Source organism: Cardiocondyla obscurior, linkage group LG01 (assembly GCF_019399895.1).
Source record: "Cardiocondyla obscurior isolate alpha-2009 linkage group LG01, Cobs3.1, whole genome shotgun sequence".
NCBI classification, from domain to species: domain Eukaryota; kingdom Metazoa; phylum Arthropoda; class Insecta; order Hymenoptera; family Formicidae; genus Cardiocondyla; species Cardiocondyla obscurior.
This window is the reverse complement of record NC_091864.1, coordinates 10,698,319-10,720,483: the sequence shown is the minus strand read 5'-3', so window position 1 is coordinate 10,720,483 and position 22,165 is coordinate 10,698,319. Positions and strand designations below refer to the sequence as shown.

At 29.2% G+C, this 22,165-nt stretch overlaps 2 protein-coding genes and 1 long non-coding RNA gene across 4 annotated transcripts; 2 read left to right on the top strand and 1 right to left on the bottom strand.

Annotated features, from left to right (window-relative positions):
• Positions 1–135: 135 nt before the first annotated feature.
• On the top strand, positions 136–3,899 carry LOC139104432 (uncharacterized). 2 transcript variants are annotated; one of them, XR_011546030.1, is made up of 5 exons: positions 136–636; positions 788–1,614; positions 1,685–1,754; positions 2,675–3,513; positions 3,658–3,899. It is a non-coding gene; the product is annotated as an uncharacterized lncRNA (long non-coding RNA). The 2 variants fall into 2 exon arrangements; XR_011546029.1 differs by having other exon boundaries at positions 1,685–2,524.
• A 1,656-nt stretch (positions 3,900–5,555) lies between these two features.
• LOC139104403 (delta-myrmicitoxin-Mri1a-like) lies at positions 5,556–14,642 on the bottom strand. The gene is made up of 10 exons (XM_070659865.1): positions 13,938–14,642; positions 12,905–13,733; positions 11,989–12,680; positions 11,102–11,870; positions 10,870–10,961; positions 9,939–10,597; positions 8,576–9,826; positions 7,215–8,463; positions 5,905–7,102; positions 5,556–5,792 (listed from the first exon to the last, which is right to left on the bottom strand). The coding sequence occupies exons 2-3, from the start codon at positions 13,154–13,156 to the stop codon at positions 12,576–12,578; spliced, it is 357 nt and encodes a 118-aa protein (XP_070515966.1). The 5' UTR covers positions 13,157–13,733; positions 13,938–14,642; the 3' UTR covers positions 5,556–5,792; positions 5,905–7,102; positions 7,215–8,463; positions 8,576–9,826; positions 9,939–10,597; positions 10,870–10,961; positions 11,102–11,870; positions 11,989–12,575.
• Positions 14,643–15,058: 416 nt separating this feature from the next.
• On the top strand, positions 15,059–21,175 carry LOC139104270 (cell surface glycoprotein 1). The gene is made up of 4 exons (XM_070659659.1): positions 15,059–17,993; positions 18,156–19,799; positions 19,892–19,996; positions 20,219–21,175. Exons 1-4 carry the CDS (start codon positions 17,927–17,929, stop codon positions 20,428–20,430), a joined length of 2,028 nt encoding a protein of 675 aa, XP_070515760.1. The 5' UTR covers positions 15,059–17,926; the 3' UTR covers positions 20,431–21,175.
• The last annotated feature ends 990 nt before the right edge of the window (positions 21,176–22,165 follow it).

The window sequence follows — 22,165 nt, the reverse complement described above, 5'->3', positions numbered from 1 at the left end:
TTATGTTTTAATTTTGTTAACTTTATATTCAATAGTAAAATATTCAAAAAGACTTCATGACGTACAAAATCGTGTAAGTGCTAAAAAAATTCAAATATTTGTGAATTAAATGTTTATGGTGGTAGCACGATATTTTGTAATATAAAATATTCAAATGTATCTTGCAAATGTATTAATAAACATGGTAACTCTGCTTTAACCTAATTGTGAATTTATTTTACACATGCAAAGTTATATGTATAATATATGGTTTTATTTCACTTAATGTGCAAAATAGATTTCAAAAAAAAGAAAATAATAAAAAAAAAAATACAATAACCAAAGAGTTAGATATAAAATATTACAATGCAGACGTTATTTTATGTAATGTTTTGATAAATTTTATAATTTAAGTTTGATAATGTGCATAGTATCACGACTTTTTACAGTATAATTTTGAGATATTAGAAAAATGTTTTACGGAATCACGATTTTTTTTGTATAAGTTTGAAACATTACGGGAAGACTACCATTCTAATTTCGAATTAAGTTGTAGCCATGAAGATTACGTACATACTGTTATTAGTTGCAATTGTTGCAATTATAAGTCCCGGAATCATGGCTGATCCTGAGGCTGATAAATTTGGACAAGCTAAGGTATAAAAGATTTATATTGTCGCCTTTATTTGTTATAGAAAATATTAATGTGATAATTGTTATTACAATAACCTAATTTTTTTTCACGTTGTAAGATAAAATAACAAAGATATAAAAATTAATTTCTGGTTCTTATTTTTGTGTATTTCAGAAAATCGGTATCTTTGATCAAATAGACAAGGGCATGGCATGGCTTATGGATAAAATGAAGGGTTAATTTTGTATGTTATGTATGATAAAAAATCTGTGACAAAAATACAATCTAATATCTCAATAAATCATATTTGTACATGATTAAACAAATTTATATAATTAAATATAACAATGTACATAGTAATATTTTCAACAAGTTTTTAATTGCTAAATATTATGTAGCATTATTATTTTTTATATTATCACGAAAAACAAATTTTTAAACTTGTTATCATAAAAATTTTTAATTATACTTTACAAATAAATTTTGCAATTAAATCACGGTTTCTATGTTATTAATTAATTTTTCCGTACTTTTTCCTTTTCTTAACCAAATCCACGTTGAAAAGATTCAACATTTCAGAGCATTAAAAAAAAGTTGAAAGTATATTACACGACTTAAAAAACGCGTTTTTTAATTTTCAGAAGATATCTTAATATCTTTATTGAAAAGATATCACGTGGGATGTACTATTTTCACAAATAAAAATTTATTTTATACAAAGTTTTAACAAAATTTTCAACTTTAATATATTAGAATATTTATGGTATCACGAGTTTTTGCAGTGCGAATTGCAAGTATCGTGATAATATTTTATATAACCACGACTCTTGAAATATAAATTCAAGACATTACAACAAAACTAGCATTTGAATTTCAAATTTAGTAACAATTAAGTTGCAGCGATGAAGTTTACGTACATACTGTTATTAGTTGCAATTATTGCAATTATAAGTCCCGGAATCATGGCTAATCCTGCGGATGATACAGTTGACGAGGCTACGGTATAAAAAAAAAATAAATTTGTCTCTTTTATTTGTTATACAACATATTACTGTAATTTTTGTATTTTAGAAAACCACCATCTTTAATGAAGTAGACAAAGTTTGGAAATGGATTCTCAATAAGTTAGAGGGTTAATTATGTACGTTATAATTTTAAAAAATCTGTGACAAAAATATAACTGTCTTTTTAATATCTCAATAAATATTTGTACAACAATAAGTAGTGAATTAAACATAAAATAAATTTGGTTAAACAAACTTTATAATTAAATAAAACTATAAAATAATATATTCAACAAGTTTTTAATTACTAAATATTCTGTAGCATTATTATTTATTACAAGATCACATAAAACTAATTTCCAAACTTGTTACTATAAAAATTTTTAATTATACTTAACAAATACATTCTGCAATTAATTTACAGTATCTATGTTACCACTTGATTCTCCCGTAGGTTTTTCTTTTTTTAATCAACTCAATATTTTAGGGCATTAAAATAAATTTTTTAATATATTATATGACTTAAAAAAACGCGTTGTGTAATTTTCAGAAAAAGATTTCTCAATAACATCTTTATTAAAATCATATCACGTGAGATATATCATGTTAAGAAATAAAAATTAATTTTATATAAAGTTTTTACAAAATTTAAAACTGTAATATATTAAAACGATTATGGTATCACGAGCTTTTGCAGTACGAATTGAAAGTATCGTGATAATATTTTATATAATCACGATTCTTGTGATATAAATTCAAGACATTACGACAAGACTAGCATTCAAATTTCAAATTTAGTTACAAATAAGTTGCAGCGATGAAGTTTACGTACATACTCTTACTAGTTGCAATTATTGCAATTATAAATCCCGGAATCATGGCTAACCCTAAAGTTAACAAAGCTACGGTATAAAAAATAAATATTTCTCTCTTTTATTTGTTATACAAAATATAAATGTGATAATTATTATTACAATAACATAAGTCTTTTTTACGTTGTAAGAAAAAAAAATAGAGTTAGAAATTAATTACTGTTTTTTATTTTCTTGTATTTCAGTTAATCAGCATCTTCGGTGAAATAGACAGAGTTTGGAAATTTATTTTCGATAAGTTAAAGGGTTAATTATGTACGTTGTGATATAAAATCTGTGATAAAAATACAACTGTAATTTAATGTCTCAATAAACATTTGTACAACAAAAAGTAGTGAATTAGGCATAAAATTAATTTGGTTCAACAACTTTACAATTAAATAAAACAATTTATACAATAATATATTCAACAATTTTTTAGCATTATTATTTATTGCAAGATCACATAAACTAATTTCAAAACTTGTTACTATAAAAATTTCTAATTATACTTCACAAATACAATCTGCAATTAATTCACAGTATTTATGTTATTACTTTATTTTTCCATACTTATTTTTCTTAATCAAATCAATATTTCAGGGCATTAAAAAAAGATTTTAAATATATTATAAGACTTAAAAAATGCTTTTTTTTATTTTCAAAAAATATATCTTAATAACAATTTTTATTGAGAACATATTATGTGGGATATATTTTTTTCACAAATCAAAGTTTATTTTATACAATGTTTTAACAAAATCTACAACTGTAATATATGTATTAGAACGTTTATGGTATCACGAGTTCTTGCAGTATAAATTGAAAGTATCGCGATAATATTTCATATAACCACGATGCTTGAGATATAAATTCGAAACATTGCGACAAGATTAGCATTCAAATTTTAAATTTAGTAACAAAAGTTGCAACAATGAAGTTTACATACATATTCTTACTAATTGCAATTACAATTGTCGCAATTATAAGTCCTGGCATTATGGCTGATCCTGATCCTGAGGCTGATAAATTTGGTCAAGCTAAGGTATAAAAAATATATATTGCCTCCTTTATTTGTTATGCAAAATATTAATGTAATAATTGTTATTACAATAACTTTTTTTCACGTTGTAAGAAAAGAATTAAATTAAAAATAAATTTATGTTTTTAATTCTTTCTTGTATTTCAGAAAATCGGCCTGTTTGATCAAATATCTAAAGCCGTGTCATGGTTCATGAGCCTGTTCGAAGGTTAATTACGTTATAATGTAAAATTTGTATAAAAATACAATTGTCATCTAATATTTCAATAAATATTTGTACAATAAAAAGTAGTGATTAGGCATGAAATAAATTCTGTTAAACAAATTTATAATTAAATACATATGACAAGCTACACAATAATTTAAATAATAAATTTCTAATTACTAAATATTCTGTAGCATTATTATTTATTACAAGATCACGTATAACAAATTTCCAAATTTATTATTATAAAAATTTTAATGACACTTTATAAATTCTGCAATTTACAGCATTAACAATATTTTTGTTATTATTTGATTCTCCCATACTTTTTTTCTCTTAATCAATATTTCAGAGCATTAAAAAAAAAATTTGAAAATATATTATATGATTTAAAAAATACGTTTTTGAATTTTCAGACAAAGGTATCTCAAAAACAATCTTTATTTAAAACATATTACGTGAAATATATTATTTTAAAAAATTAAAATTTATTTTATACAATGTTTAAACAAAATTTATAACTGTAATATATTAAAACGTTTATGGTATCACGAGTTTTTACTATATAAATTGAAAATATTGCGATAAAATTTCATATAACCACGATGTTTAAGGTATAAATTCGAAACATTGCGACAAAATTAGTATTCAAATTTCAAATTCAGTAACAAAAGTTGCAATAATGAAGTTTATATATATACTCTTACTAATTGCAATTTTCGTAATTATAAGCCCCGGAATTATGGCTGATGCTCAGAGTGATAAGCCTGGAGAAGCTGTGGTATAAAAAATATACATATATGTGTCTCTTATTTCTTATACAGAACATTAATGCAATAATTGTTATTACAGTAACTTTTTTTTTCACGTTGTAAAAAAAAAAAGTAAGTTAATTATCAAATTCTGTTTTTTATTTTTTTTTATTTCAGCAAATCAGCGACCGCTTTGGTGCACAAAACAAAGTCAGAAAATGGAAAGTACAGCTGTCTGCTAATATCTCAATAAATATTTGTAAAAGAAAAAATTGTGATTAAGCATGAAATAAATTCCGTTAAACATATTTATAATGAAATAATACAACCTATACAATAATATATTCAACAAATTTTTAATTACTAAATATTCTGTAAAATTATTATTTATTACAAAATCACATAAAATAAGTTTCCAAAATTGTAATTATAAAAATCTCTAATTATATTTTATTGAAAATTAAATCTGAGAGGAAAGTGCACTTTTAATTTTTATGTTTGCAACAAAATATATGTATATAAAAACGTAATGAGATGCGTGACGATTTAAAAATTGGCGCACGAAAGATGGTTACTGCAATTTTTATTACTATGCATAATGTCGACATGTAAATTTTATAAAGTAACTTTAAAATAAGTATTATTTTTACAAATATACGCCAAATATATTAACATATTCACGAGAATTTTGTTATATTTAATATTTAACATTCTTCACACGTTGAGTGTGGAACTAACCAACTTCGATATATTTTCCGTTCGGTCAGCAGAGTTAAACACAAACTGGGTCACGTAGAAGATAACATGCTCAACGCGGCAAGAATGTTTTAATCTTTTTTTTTTTTAAGTTTGGTCAATGTATAAAAATAGAAAGTATAAATACAAAATTTAAAACAATAAGAAAACACTGACCAAAAAATGGATGATCTTATTTAAGTTAGCATACAGTAAAAGTAATTAAAAAACCATACCAAAAAAGATTCTATACCAAAAAAGATACCATACAGTAAATCCATGATTTAAAAGCAAGAGGTTTTACATTGTTTTACGAAAATCGTGAGTTGTATGCAAAATGATATTATACAAAGTTCTGTAATTAATTTTATATTTTCGAATTTTATTTGACAAGTTTAATAGAATCGATCTACAGGCAGATTAATATCTAACCAAAAAATACAATATCACTCCTCAAGGCTCGAAATCTCTTGAACGGAAAGATCAGTGTCGAGCTGTAGAAAATTTACGCGTTGTTAACTCTTGCCTTAAATTTTTAGAAAAGGAGGAAATTTTTTACAGGATGGGCAAAAGCTTGTGCATATCCTGGGCTGCAATATAAATTTACACTTCTTAATAATTTGTTTAATAAATTATTATCAAGTAACTTTAAAATAAATGTTCAAATAACTAAATTAAATCCTAATATTTTAAATATTATACCCCTTTAAAAGGTTTACGTCTAGCCGAAGCCTCGGGCATAGCTTCAGCCGCGGCTTCAGCAACTGCTTCGGGTTTAGCTTCTGCAACTGGACTAGCGAACGCCATTGGACTAATTAATACGACAATAAATGCAAATACGAAGAAGAAAATTGCTCCCTTCATCTTGATCTTTTCACTTCAAGCTGCTGTACTTTGCTTGAAATTACGTAACGTGTAAGTTTCTAAATGTGACTGACAATTTATAGAACAAAATTGTCTTAATACCAATGTAATAAAATATATCAAAAATATTAAATAACTTAATGTTCCAGTATCACGTAAAATTTTGCAGTTTTATTAAAACGCTAGTAAATCTGTGCAATATCTTTGTTGACGTTGTTTTAAACTGGTTTTTATAGATAAATGTCTTTAAAAATATTTTTTAAATTGTTTATTTGTTTAAAATAATGGATCCAATAAAAATATAATATAATCTAAAAATAATATTATTAAAAAAAGACTAAATTATTAAAAATGTTTTTTTTAATAATGTATAGATTATTTGAAAATAATCACAATAATTCGTTTTTATTAATAAATAAACGGTTTTAATTTGCTATTATATTTATTTCAATTTAAGAACATTTTATTAAATGTAACATTTAATATTCTTAACACGTTAAGTGTGAAATCATTTTCGATATACTTCCCGTTCGGCCAGAGAGAGTTGAGCGCGAGCTAAGTCATATAAAACATTAACAAAAGATAACACGTTCGATGAAACAATTATGTTTTAACCCTTTCTACAATTCAGCCAATGCATAAACGTAAGAAGTATAAACATAAAGGTTTCAATTGATGGAAAAACTGTAGCTAAAAGATAAAAAATTTTATTTATGATATCATACAGTAAAGTCATGATATAAAAACAAAAAATTTTACATTGTTTTACAAAAGTCGTGGGTCGTATACAAAATGATATCATACAAAGTTCTGTAATTAATTTTCGAATTTTATTTGAAAAGTTTAATAAAATCGATCTACACACAGATTGACATCTAACTAAAAAATGCAATGTCACTCTTTAAGGCTCGAAACCTCTTAAACGAAAAGGTCAGTGTCGGACTGCAGAAAACTTACGCGTTGTTTGTTAACTCTTGCCCTAATTATTTAGAAAACGAGGCAATACACAGATTGGGCCAACAATTGGGCATCGGGGCTGCAATATAAATTTACACTTCTTAATAAATGTATTTATCGATTATTACTATGTAACTTTAAATTAAATATTTAATTAATTAAATAAAATCGTAATAATTTAAATGTTATACCATTATGCTAGCAACAGATTCAGCCGAAGCCACGGGCTTAGCTTCAGCCGCGGCTTCAGCAACTGCTTCGGGTTTAGCGTCAGCAGTAGCTTCGGCAACTGAACTGGCGAAAGCCATCGGACTAAGTAATGTAACAATGAACGCAAATACAAAAAAGAAAATTGTTCCCTTCATCTTGATCTTTTCACTTCAAATTGCTGTACTTTACTTGAAATTACATCTATGTTTTTAAATCTGACTGACAATTTATAGAACAAAATTGTCTTCATACCAACGTTAATAAAATATATCGAAAATATTAAATAACTTAATGTTCCAGTATCACGTAAAAAAATTACAGTTTTATTAAAACGCTAGTAAATCTGAGCAATATCTTTGTTAATGTTGTTTTAAACTTTTTTTTATAGATAGATATCTTTAAAAATATTTTTTAAATGTTTATTTGTTTAAAATAATGATTTCAGATAAAAATGTAATATAATCTAAAAATAATACAATTAAAAAGGGACTAAAGTATTAAAAATGTTTTTTTTAATAATGTATGAATTATTTAAAAATTATCACATTAATTTGCTTTTATTATTAAATAGACGGTGTTAATTTGCTATTATATTTATTTCAATTTAAGAACATTTTATTAAATATAATATTTAATATTCTTAACCCATGTGAAATCATTTTCGCTATATTTCCCGTTCAGCCGGAAAGAATTATGCGCAAACTAAGTCATATAAAACGTTAACAAAAGATAACACGTTCGATGAAACAATTGTGTTTCAACCCTTACCACAATTCGGCCAATGCATGAACGTAACAAGTATAAACACAAAGGTTTTAATCGATGAAAAAACTGTAGCTAAAAGATAGAAAATTTTATTTAAGATACCATACTGTAAACTTTACTGTATGGTATCTTAACTGCTTTACTGAGTAAAGCCATGATTTAAAAGCAAGAGGTTTTACATTGTTTTACGAAAATCGTGAGTTGTATGCAAAATGATATTATACAAAGTTCTGTAATTAATTTTATATTTTCGAATTTTATTTGACAAGTTTAATAGAATCAATCTACACGAAGATTAATATCTTACCAAAAAATACAATATCACTCCTTAAGGCTCGAAATCTCTTGAACGGAAAGGTCAGTGTCAGGCTGTAGAAAAGTTACGCGTTGTTAACTCTTGCTCTAAATTTTTAGAAAAGGAGGAAATTTTTTGCAAGATGGGCAAAAGCTTGTACATCTCCCGGGCTGCAATATAAATGTACTCTTCTTAATAAAATTATTAATAGTTTATTATTACGTAACTTTAAAATAAATGTTTAAATAACTAAATGAAATCCTAATATTTTAAATGTTATACCCATTTGATAGCAACAGGTTTAGCCGAAGCCTCGGGCATAGCTTCAGCCGCGGCTTCAGCAACTGCTTCGGGTTTAGCTTCTGCAGCAGCTTTGGCAACTGGACCAGCAAACGCCATTGGACTAATTAATACGACAATAAACGCAAATACGAAGAAGAAAATTGCTCCCTTCATCTTGATCTTTTCACTTCAAGCTGCTGTACTTTGCTTGAAATTACGTAACGTATAAGTTTTCAAATATGACTGACAATTTATAGAACAAAGTTGTCTTCATATTAATGTAATAAAAAATATCAAAAATATTAAATTATTAAATGTTCCAATATCACGTAAAAATTTTGCAGTTTTATTAAAACGCTAGTAAATCTGTACAATATCATTGTTGACGATGTTTTACATTTTTTTTATAGATAGATGTCTTTAAAAATATTTTTTTAATGTTTATTTGTTCAAAATAATCGATCAGATAAAAATGTAATATAATCTAAAAATAATACAATTAAAAAGGGACTAAAGTATTAAAAATGTTTTTTTAAATAATGTATAAATTATTTAAAAATTATCACATTAATTCGCTTTTATTATTAAATAGATGGTGTTAATTTGCTATTATATTTATTTCAATTTAAGAACATTTTATTAAATGTAATATTTAATATTCTTAACATATGCGGAATCATTTTCGCTATATTTCCCGTTCAGTCGGAAAGAGTTATGCGCAAACTAAGTCATATAAAACGTTAACAAAAGATAACACGTTCGATGAAACAATTGTGTTTTAACCCTTACCACAATTCAGCCAATGCATGAACGTAACAAGTATAAACACAAAGGTTTCAATCGATGAAAAAACTGTAGCTAAAAGATAGAAAATTTTATTTAAGATACCATACTGTAAACTTTACTGTATGGTATCTTAACTGCTTTACTGAGTAAAGCCATGATTTAAAAGCAAGAGGTTTTACATTGTTTTACGAAAGTCGTGGGTCGTATGTAAAATGATATTGTACAAAGTTCTGTAATTAATTTTATATTTTCGAATTATATTTGACAAGTTTGATAGAATCGATTTACACGGGGACTGACACCTAACCGTAAAATGCAATGTCAGTAATTCAAGCTTGATGCTGTTTAAGTGAAAAGGTCTCTGTCGGTCTGCAGAGAACCCACGCGTTAGTGCTGACACTCGCCAAAAATTATCTTTAGAAAAGGAAATAAACAGGATGGGCAAAAACCTGTGCATCTCCGGGGCTGCAATACAAATTTATACTTCTTAATAAATTTATTAATCGATTATTATTACGTAACTTTAAATTAAATATTTAATTAATTAAATAAAATCGTAATAATTTAAATGTTATACCAATACGGTAGCAACAGGTTCAGCCGAAGCCACGGGTTTAGCTTCAGCAGCAGCTTCGGCAATTGAACTGGCGAAAGTCATCGGACTAAGTAATGCGACAATAAACGCAAATACGAAAAAGAAAATTATTCCCTTCATTTTAATCTTTTTACTTTAAGTTGCTATACTTTGCTTGAAATTACGTCTATGTTTTCAAATTTGACTGACAATTTATAGAACAAAATTGTCTTCATACCAACGCTAATAAAATATATCGAAAATATTAAATAACTTAATGTTCCAGTATCACGTAAAAAAATTACAGTTTTATTAAAACGCTAGTAAATCTGTGCAATATCTATGTTAACGTTGTTTTAAATTGGTTTTTATAGATATTATTCTTTAAAAATGTTTTTACCAATATTTATGTGTTTAAAAAATGGGTCAGATAAAAATACAATATAATCTAAAAAACAATATTATTAAAAAAGGACTAAATTATTAAAAATTTTTTTTAAATAATGTATAAATTATTGAAAAATTATCGTTGTTAATAATAAATAGACAGTTTTAATGTGCTATTATATATATTTCGATTTTTTTTACCCTTTATACAATTTGGTCAATCCATGAACGTAAGAAATATAAGAACAAGATTTTATTCGATGGGAAATTGGTAGCTAAAAAATATTAAAAAATGTATTTAAAATACTTAACAGTAAAGACATAATTTAAAAGCAAGATGTTTTACTTTATTTAAAAAAAATCGTATACTAGATAATATTCTATCAAATTTTATAATTAATATATTACTTTTTAATTTATTTATTAATAAGTTTGACAGTGTCGATCTACAGAGACCGACATCTAAAAGAAAAGTGCCATGTCAGTCCGTAAAAAAAAAAACGCCACCTAAATAAAAAAAATCAGTGTTGATCCACCGAAAACTTACATCGTACCCAACTTTTTAAAAAAAATCTCATCTAATGAAACTGAACTTGGTGAACATCCCATGCATTTATCTCTCACTATCATTACTTTTTTCTGTAATACAAATATACATTTGTTACTATATTTATTAATCGATTATTATCACGTAGTTTTTAGATGAATAATTATACAATCAATTTAATAAGATTAAATTTGCAATATTTTAATTTTGTTATACATATACAATGTTATACCTCTCCAAGATCAGCATTTCTAGCTAATGCGATGGGCATAGCTTTAGCCGTGGCTTCAGCAATAGGACTAGCAAAAGCCCTAGGTTCACCATTAATTGAACTAATTAACGTAAAAACAAATGCAAATATAAAGAAGAAATATGCTGCCTTCATCTTGATCGTTTCGGTTCAAGTTACTTTTCCTTTGTTTGAAAATACGGAACATTCAAGTGACTTCAAAGCTGACTGACAATTTATAGAAAAAAGTCCTAATACCAGCGCAATAAAATATATCAAAAATATAAAATAATTTAATATTGCAAAATCACGAAAAAAAAAATCGCAGTTTTATTAAGACGAAATCGAACAATATCTCTGTCAACGTTGATTAAAATTGTTTTATAGATAAATATATATAAAAAAAATTTTTTTAATAAATATATGTTTAAAAAATAAATTGTATAAAAATTTATTATACCCGTAAATAATATTATTAAAAAGGGACTAAAGTATAAAAAATGTAATTTTAATAATGTGTAGGTAATTTATTTAGAAATTGTTACAATAATTTCTTATTAATAATAAATAGACTGTTTTAATTTGCTATTATATTTATTTCAATTTAAGAAATATTTTTATGTATAAATATAACGCCAAATATATTTAAAGGTTTACCATAATTTTATTTAAGTGAACATTTAAGATCCTTAAAAACATGTTTTTCTATTTTATGTTTAGCATAATCTAGTATTGCTAGACATAAATCTTTTGCCGCTGTCAAAACTTTGTCCTATAATACAAATATACACTTCTTAATAAATTTATTAATCAAGTATCATCACGTAATTTACAGATAAATATCTAATCAACTATATGACATTAAATTGGTAATATCTGAAATGTTTTACCTTTTCTTTACCAGCTACAGGTTCAGCTATAGCCATGGACATAGCCTCAGCTAAAGCTGCAGCATTCGCTTCGGGATTAGCTTCAGCGGTAGCTTCGGCAAGTGCATTGGCCAAAGCCACAGGATTACCATTAATTGAACTAATTAATGCGACTATAAGCACAAATGCAAAAAAGAAAATCGTTGCCTTCATTTTGATCGTTTAGCTTGAAGTTACTGTGCTTTCTTTGAAATTAAGCAACGTCTAAGTATTTTCAAAGCTGACTAACAATTTATAGAAAAATTTTTTCTGATATCAAAGCAGTAAAATATGTCCGCAATATAAAATAATTTAATGTTTCGAATTCGTGTAAAACAAATCGTAGTTTTACTAAAATGTTAGTAAAACATATCAATCTTCATCGATATGGATTTCAACAGTAATAATGTGTAGATAAACCATTTTAAAAGTCTTGTAATAATTTGTTATTAATAATAAATAGAGTAATGTTTGGTATACACCATTACATTTATTTCAAATCAAAAAATATTTATTTTTACAATTATAATATTAGACATGTTAAAAACACAGAGAAATTAATTAAAATCTTAAGATTTTTTTGACATTTTTTTGTTAAACCATTTCGTCACTTTATGTTTACCATAATCTATTACTGCTAAGGCTAAATCTTTCGCTGCTCCTTTCACTTTTTCCTACAATATAATTATATATTTCTAAATAATTGTATTAAATAAAATACTTTACATTATTAAGCGTAACTTGATAATCAGGTTGCATAAAATTATATTATATATTTGTTTCATTATTTTTATTTTTAAATATAGATAATAAAATGTATTTTTAACGTAAGCACTAAATCTGTTAAGTAAATAACTAAAATAAAATTTGTAGTATTACGTCAAATATTTTTTTATACCTTAGCCTCACTAGGATTAGGTTCAGCCATAGCCTCAGCTATAGCCTCAGCCATAGCCTCGGCTGCAGCCTCGGCTGCAGCTTCGGCTGCAGCTTCGGCTGCAGCTTCTGCCGTTGCTTCAGCATTAGCCTCGGGAGTACCTTCGGCAATAGCTCCAGGGTTTGGACTGGCAAAAGCCGAAGCTTTGCAATTAATTGGGCTGATAATTGCGACAATCAGCACAAGTCCGAATAAGAAAATTACGGTCTTCATATTGATCTTTTGCTTAAAGCTACTTAGTGTAATATTTGAGTATTTTCATAACCAACTAACAATTTATAGTAAAAAATTATCCAGGTATCAAAATAATAAAATATATCAGAAATATAAAATGTTTTCATGTTGTATAATAACGTAAAAGATAGCAGTATACTGATTAAAATAGTATAATATTCATTAATGTTGTTTCTGTCTTAATAGATAAATGTCTTTAATAATTTTTTTTTAATATTAATGTGTTTTAGAAAAAGGATTATATAAAAATTTACTATAATCCGTAAATAATATTGTTAAAAATGTCAAAGGTATTAAAAAATTATTTTTAAGTACGTGCATAAAAAATTTCAAAATTATCACAGTAATTGATTATTAATAAAAAATAACGTAATTTGGAATTCGCTATTATTTTTATTATTTATTTTGCCAGTATAACATTAAACATTTTAACCATACAGAAAAACGATTATTTATAAGATGTTTTAATAAAAAAAAAAAACGTGACGACACTTTGTTTATACCATAATCTAATACCGCATGGACTAAGCCTCTCGTTGGGTTATTATACTTTACTCTAAAATAGAAATATACATTTCTTAATCAATGTATTAAATAAAATAAATATTTAAACGCAACTCGATCATTGAGTTGCGTAAAATTCTATTATACGTTCGCATAATTATTTTTTATTTTAAAATATAAATAGGTGGTAATATATTTTTAACTTTTGCAGCAAATCAGTTTAAGGCAATAAATAGAATAACATTTGTAGTATTACCTTAAATATTTCTGTTATACTTTAACGTTCTAAAAACCAGGTTCAGCCATAGCCTTGGCTGTGGCCTCTGCCGTAGCCATGGCCATAGCTTCAGCTGCAGCTTCGGCCATGGCTTCAGCCGTAGCTTTGGCCATTGCTTCGGCCATTGCTTCAGCAACAGCTTCGGGAAAAGCCTCGGCAGTAGCCTCAGGAAAAGCCTCGGGAGTGGCTTCAGCACTTGGATCGGCAAAAGCCATAGCTTTGCCGGTAATTGGTCTAATAATTGTGACAATCAACGTAAGTCCGAATACAATTATCGCGGCTTTCATATTGATTTCTTTTTCTTTTTTACGTTGGAAATTACTGTGACTTATTTCAAATTACGTAGTGTAACGTTCAAGTGTTTCCGTAGCCAAATGACTATTTATAAAAAAGATATTTTTTGATATCGACATAATAAAATATATCAGAAATATAAAATAATTTAATAGTGGTGTAATGACGTAAAGAGAGCAGCATGTTTATTAAAATCGCGATTTTTAATACCTTAATACTGATGTTACTGTTTTCAACAAACTATTTTATAGATAAATGTCTTCAAGAGCATTTTTTAATTAGTAATGAATTACAACGTAGTCCGTATTTATTATTATTTACAAAAAAAAGTAAAACTAATGTAAATGCTTTTTTTTAAATATTTTTGTAGAGAGAAAATTTCAACATTATCACAGCTGGACTTTTATACTTAATTATCGATATATAATATTATTTTACGTATAAATTACGTAAGAGTTTACGTTTGTTTTACGTACTATCTACTAATACAAAAATATTCAGGAATATTTTATAGCGATTTTACCTCTGTTGCAATAAAACGTTTACAAAATTTAATGCACATTTCGTGTAACACGTGCAGGTTTTATGATATTTTGTATGTTTTATGATTGACGTCATTCTTTCATTGGCTTACAGTGATACCAAAATCGTGACTTCATAAAACAATACCGTATGAAAAACATTACTCATTCGTAAAATTATTCGGAATACTATCTTCTGCTACAGTTATAGTTGGTCACTTACGAAATGCATTTGCATTTTTCTTTCAATTTTTGATGTGCAAGTTCGTAATAGAAAATACGTGAGGGTTCCATTAAAAATTACACTGATTTATAAAAGTTAAAAAAAATTGTATACATTTTGCGAAAGTTAAATTTGCCGTCAAATCCTTGGGTAATTTTTTTTTCTAACTTTATTTCTAATGATTATTGTGCAGATACTGCAAGAGGTTTACTTTCTAAGAATCGATAACGGAGTTGGCTTTGACTTGAACAAGGTTATCTTAACTTTCGATAAATCTTTGTGGTGCAATACACAAAGGGACCGTTAACGATGATAAAAGAAACATCAGAAAAACGTGCAGGCTATATACAATATAAAAAAATATGATTTGGGTATATTAATGAATTCCAGCAAAAATTGAAACTTTATTTATTGCAGAAAGTAGAATTAGCGAATATTAAACACGCATAAACCTTTTTCTTTCTTTTTTTTTTTAGTGTTGTTAGCTTTATAATTTTAAATAAATAGAATACCTTTAGGTAAAGTTTGTAAAAGCTGTTTATGTTTCAAGGAAGCATCGATTACAACACGGCAGAAGAGGAGAAAATAAGGGTGAAAAGAACGAGGCAGAAATTGCCGTTCTGCGTTCAAGTGCCTGATCAAAAAGAACCGATTGAGCACGGTGGGGCGAAATTTGAAGAAACACGAAGCGGAACGCGATGACGCCGAAACGCAAACGGAGCCAGCGTGAATGCGCAAGCATCCGTGAGCATCATTATTATTCCACGGCTTAAGCGTGGGAAGTGAATACCTTCACGCTCTAACGAACACCCACAGGGTTCTCCCCTTTCACGACATAATCGTTCCTCTGTTTTACTGTACCTCGTTTTGTGTTTGAAATGGCTTCAATATAATTGTTATTTCTGGGAGCGCTCAAACGTGCAAAAGGAAAAATTAAAAAAAAATTAAGTTGCCAAAATGTTAAATTATATTATAAAAAAATTATCTAATTAATGTATATAAATCACTACTTATTATTTAAATAAGTGCTGAACTTTAAAGTTAAACGCATTAAAGTGACCAAAACTAGATATTCGAACAATTACGTAACGTGAATTCAAACTTGGACAGTAGCTGCTCGAACTACGCGAAATATGTACATCGTGTTTCGTTGGGAGAACAGCGTTAATAAACGCGTAGTTTAATGATAGTTCAATGAATTTCGTACCGGGGAGTCTATGTGCAGAACTTCGAGCTATTGAACGAGATATCGTCTAGATTCTCAAAAGCGAATTCGTAGCATATATGTAAAGTAAGGCATTTACAGTAAAAGAAAAAAAAAACTAGTACGTTAATTAAAATAGAGACAAGTAAATAAATTACATACGTATTTAAAATAATTAATTATTTACCTTTAAAATAAAATAATTTAGAAATTCCACATTTTGGCAGCATTTTAATAGTACAATGTGCATCGTACCACATTAACGATGTTCGTCGACTGCTCGTTGACCGAAACGACGATGTAATTTTTCGCGATTAGATACGGAAGAACGTTTTGTGTTAGAATGCGTATTTAACGGGGAATTATTTACTTCCTTGTAATAAATTTTTATTACTTTATGAAATCTTATTCTGCGTCAAGAAAGGACTAATACTATGATTTATACACGATAATGTATCAGTCGCTGTGAGTGCGCAAATATAAATATTGGTGATATCGATAAATGTGATACCAACACCGTATCATAACGATAAATAATAATCTATAAATCAATATGCCTATCAGTCATTTGTCTATTACTCATTTCAAATCTGAAATAAACACTAATTATATTTTTATGGAAATATATTTAAATAATTCGGTGTTTACTTGATCAACAAAATAATTAATAAAATTAGTGACCGGTTTATCCGCTTTAAAGGGGCTTTCTTGTAAATTGATTGGACGATCATAAAAGATCACTTGTTTGTTTCATTGAGTAACGTTTAATAAGATGATCTGAATGGGCCATAGAAATAAAATTAAAAAGTTTTGATTGCTTGACAACGCAAAAAATTCGTCATTGAAAGTAAAGAGAAGATTAAATTAAGCGTTTCCACAGTCTACTTTCCTTTAAAATAATTCTTCTATGTAATCTTTCAGAGTAATTTTTTTTATAATAATTTTTCTGTTAGCTGTGCTTACGAGAAAAATGTTACGGAAAATTTGTTTCGTTACTGCAAGTACTTTTGTTATTATCTCTGTGTACTTTAGATAAGATATAGACAATTTAAATGTTTTAATACCTTGTAATATATTAATGTACATCACTAATTCGGCGAGTTTCGACTAAGTTTTATTATAATTGCGGTACCAAAACGTGATCAAGACGACATGTTATACTACTTCGCACTGATCTAACGGTTGCGTAATTTTCTCGCTCGAATGCACAAAAAAATGTGGACGTTACGGTAACGTGTACTCTTTGCAATATTAACTATAATTTGTAACTGAACTTAAAATGTTTACCCGCGTGCTGGTCGAGCGACGTCACGCTTGGTCGTCCGTGAAAATGGCTGCTTAGAGTGCAAAGAACGTACCCTCGAATTTAGTTTCAGAATTAATACTGTATGTATGGAACTATCAAACTAAATTGAGTGGAAATATTTGCCAGTTATCATCTTAAAAACATTTAAACTAATTATTAATGTAAAAGAATGAAAAAATATTTAACAACTTTTGCCTTTGTAATAACAAGTAGTAATATGAAGAAAATGGTAAGTTTCTGATAATTTTTTTTTCTATCTTCCTCGCGTTGCAAAAATGTCATTCTGCGCTCAGTGATGATGATAATGCAGTTTATCGCAGTTAAGTACGAAGTGAACATCGATAACGCTGAAAAGAGTATCCAGATTTCTTGAAACATTACGACAGTTATTGGTTTGACGTATTCCTCGACGCATCTAAGATGACACGCCTGGATCGCTCTTTCGTGCTCATTATTTTAACAGTTATAATTTCGCTGTTTTTCTCTGGTATGAATTAACAAAATTTTATAAAATTTTTTTTATATATTTATTTATGGTTTAAGACCATTTTGATAATAATATAATCGTTAATATTTTTCATTATTTAATATAATAATTATTAAAAAAACGATATACTTTATTACATATTTCTTTGTATTTTTTTTTAAGGGACTGCATTGAGATGTTATCAATGCAATTCATTACAAGACAAAAATTGTGAAAAAGGACCATTTTCGGATTCAATGATAATAGAATGTGATTCACCGCCACCTACTACAGACACGACTATCACGTGGCCTGACACATCTTCGGAATCTACGTCTTCTTCAGAACCTACCTCATCTTCGGAAACTACGCCTTCTTCAGAACCTACCTCACCTTCGGAAACTACGCCTTCTTCAGAACCTACCTCACCTTCGGAAACTACGCCTTCTTCAGAACCTACCTCACCTTCGGAAACTACGCCTTCTTCAGAACCTACCTCACCTTCGGAAACTACGCCTTCTTCAGAACCTACCTCACCTTCGGAACCTACGCCTTCTTCAGAACCTACCTCACCTTCGGAACCTACGTCTTCTTCAGAACCTACCTCACCTTCGGAAACTACGCCTTCTTCAGAACCTACCTCACCTTCGGAAACTACGCCTTCTTCAGAACCTACCTCACCTTCGGAACCTACGCCTTCTTCAGAACCTACCTCACCTTCGGAACCTACGTCTTCTTCAGAACCTACCTCACCTTCGGAATCTACGCCTTCTTCAGAACCTACCTCACCTTCGGAATCTACGCCTTCTTCAGAACCTACCTCACCTTCGGAACCTACGCCTTCTTCAGAACCTACCTCACCTTCGGAATCTACGCCTTCTTCAGAACCTACCTCACCTTCGGAACCTACGCCTTCTTCAGAACCTACCTCACCTTCGGAATCTACGCCTTCTTCAGAACCTACCTCACCTTCGGAACCTACGCCTTCTTCAGAACCTACCTCACCTTCGGAACCTACGCCTTCTTCAGAACCTACCTCACCTTCGGAATCTACGCCTTCTTCAGAACCTACCTCACCTTCGGAACCTACGCCTTCTTCAGAACCTACCTCACCTTCGGAATCTACGCCTTCTTCAGAACCTACGCCTTCTTCAGAACCTACCTCACCTTCGGAATCTACGCCTTCTTCAGAACCTACCTCACCTTCGGAACCTACGCCTTCTTCAGAACCTACCTCACCTTCGGAACCTACGCCTTCTTCAGAACCTACCTCACCTTCGGAATCTACGCCTTCTTCAGAACCTACGCCTTCTTCAGAACCTACGCCTTCTTCAGAACCTACCTCACCTTCGGAACCTACGCCTTCTTCAGAACCTACCTCACCTTCGGAATCTACGCCTTCTTCAGAACCTACCTCACCTTCGGAACCTACGCCTTCTTCAGAACCTACCTCACCTTCGGAATCTACGCCTTCTTCAGAACCTACCTCACCTTCGGAATCTACGCCTTCTTCAGAACCTACCTCACCTTCGGAACCTACGCCTTCTTCAGAACCTACCTCACCTTCGGAATCTACGCCTTCTTCAGAACCTACCTCACCTTCGGAACCTACGCCTTCTTCAGAACCTACCTCACCTTCGGAACCTACGTCTTCTTCAGAACCTACCTCACCTTCGGAATCTACGCCTTCTTCAGAACCTACCTCACCTTCGGAACCTACGTCTTCTTCAGAACCTACCTCACCTTCGGAATCTACGCCTTTTTCAGAATCCACCTCAACTTCGAAAACTGCGTGTCCGCAATCTATAGCAAAGTCGACCCCTAATTGTAACTGTGAAAAGTTTTAAATTTCTTTATAAATATAAATTTTATACAAAATAAGCATTTTACAAGACTTTTATACTGTTGAATTTTTTCAGTGTTACTACAGAAGATACATCGTAATATACACCGAAGAAGCATTTTTTCTTACGCTCAAGAAACATATTCAGAAGTTGCATGGAAGTGTGCCATAATTAAACGTCGTAAGTATTCATATGGATAAATATAATTTAAAATATAGTAACATATTATAGAAAAGTATTTTTACAAATAATTGAAATTTTGCATATCAAGGTTTGTATTTCCTCTCTAGTCATTTATTACTATAAATATGAATTAATATTTTCAAATTATTTAAAAAAAATTACACAAAATTTGTTTAATCGTTTATTACCTACATATAAGTAAATAATTTTTTTTTTTAGAATATCAGAACAATACTGAGTCCATCGAACGTACTTGCATTATATCAAACCAGTTGTGTAAGGATGGCCCCGATAATAGATGTTTCATAACAAAAAAATGCGATTCCGACAAATGTAACCATGCTAATACGATATCAATTAATACGGTAACTTTAACGTGGCTTATATTATCGTGGACATGTGTAACAAAATTCGTTCTTACGATTTTTTAATAATTTTTGAGCTCGGAAAATTAAAATGTTTTTTCGTAAAATAATTATCCTGTATTTAAGAATTAATGTCGTCATATGCAATGTATTATATTCAAAATTGCAATCCAAGTACGTTTAATCAGCTAAAATTATTTCGACGAATCCATGCTCTACTCGAAAAATCTTCTCAACAACATCTTCTATTTACGTATTAAAACGCCTATAGTACGCGTACAATGATGTTATCGTAATGTAAGTAAACGGAATTGCATTGGAAAGATGTTGAATAGATATCGGATTTCCTAGAGAATTGAGTGAACACTTTTGCAGTCTCGCGATTTGATATATCCAAGAACTTTCTTCGGAAAATAATTCTGTTCGTTATGCAAAACTGGGCCGCGGTACTGTGGGAAATTCCGTTTTGATACGCTAGGAGGAGTTCGTACGAGACCTTATTTCTTTCGCGAATCACAATGAGCAAGGAAATTCTCAAGGCTTCATGTCCCTCCCAACGTTTGCCGCGCTTCTCTTACGCATCGCGATAAAGTGGAGATCTAACTGTAAAGTCTTCGCTGGCTACGCAAGAAAATTGCATAAAGATAGCCCGGTGTTATAATAAAATGTTCTTTTTGCGATCCTGCGTCTATCTTGTCTTGACTAAACATATATTTGTTACACCAAGATAAAAAAAAAAATATATATGTTTTGTAAATTTAAAGAAACTGTAAAAATTAAATTATATTATAAAGATATGTGAAATTAAAAAATTCTCTATGTTTATAAATAATAATTTTCGCAGTTGTAGTTAAATCATGCGATAGATTAATGTGGTTTTCTGCAGATAATCCCGAAGATATTGCCAATATTGTATTTCAGCCGGCCGTTGCACTTTGCAGCGGAAATTGATCGTAAACGAAAGTCTATTTGGAACGGTTAATTAGTTCCTTAATGCGCGTATAAACTAATTAGCCGGCATAAGGCAAGTGTAGTACAGCCATCGTGCGTTCCGCTCATTATCTTGTACTTCGAGACTTAATTACAGATACAAATATTCGGTTAGATTGCGGTCTTAAGTGTCATTTGAATTTTATTGCGCGGTCATACGCGATAGGCATGATATAATCAAAACGCTTAAATTTTGTAAAATTTTTCTAGTTTCTTGCCCGTTCGAACATCAGGCGGGAATTTTATATCGCGACATAAATAACCCTAAAATTTATTTTTTTCTTTGTTTTTTTTTAATATCAGTAATAAATACTGTATAACAATTTTTATTTAGATTTACATCAACGATACATTTCACTGAATGTTTGTTTCAAAACCTCATCTGTTTAAAGAGCAAAGGGCTACAGTATATCATGCATCATTTCAAGTAAGGCTCACATTTCTGTGACAGGTCGACGTCCCATCGACCTTCCAGCAAATTGCCAAAGGCCTTCCGTGGCCGTGCAACGAGATTCGATTACGGCAAACCTCATAAACTTCCAATATTACGGCTGAGAAAGCAGTACTCGCTGTGCCCGTTGGGAGGCAGATTTCCTCGTTTACTTCCTCGATCATTCACCTACTCCTTCTGAGTTTTCCCATTTCTTTTTATTTCTCGTCATCGATAAAAGAAAACGTCGTAACAAAAGTTTTTTTTTTTTCTTCGTCGCTTACATCCGATACTTTTAATCTTCATAAAACCATCGGTTGCGGCATCGAGATAAGCAAGAACTGACTTTTGTTACGTTATTTGTTGAATTTTAAATAAGAA

Bases quoted from the DNA above. Each gene is read 5' to 3' on its own strand.
- LOC139104403 (XM_070659865.1), bottom strand. From the start codon at position 13,156: ATGAAGACCGTAATTTTCTTATTCGGACTTGTGCTGATTGTCGCAATT. The intron at 12,681-12,904 runs GTATAAAAAAAT...ATTATATTGTAG, and splicing joins CTAATCCTAGTGAGGCTAAG to GAAAAAGTGAAAGGAGCAGC.
- LOC139104270 (XM_070659659.1), top strand. From the start codon at position 17,927: ATGACACGCCTGGATCGCTCTTTCGTGCTCATTATTTTAACAGTTATA. The intron at 19,800-19,891 runs GTAACTGTGAAA...GAATTTTTTCAG, and splicing joins AGCAAAGTCGACCCCTAATT to TGTTACTACAGAAGATACAT. The intron at 19,997-20,218 runs GTAAGTATTCAT...TTTTTTTTTTAG, and splicing joins GTGTGCCATAATTAAACGTC to AATATCAGAACAATACTGAG.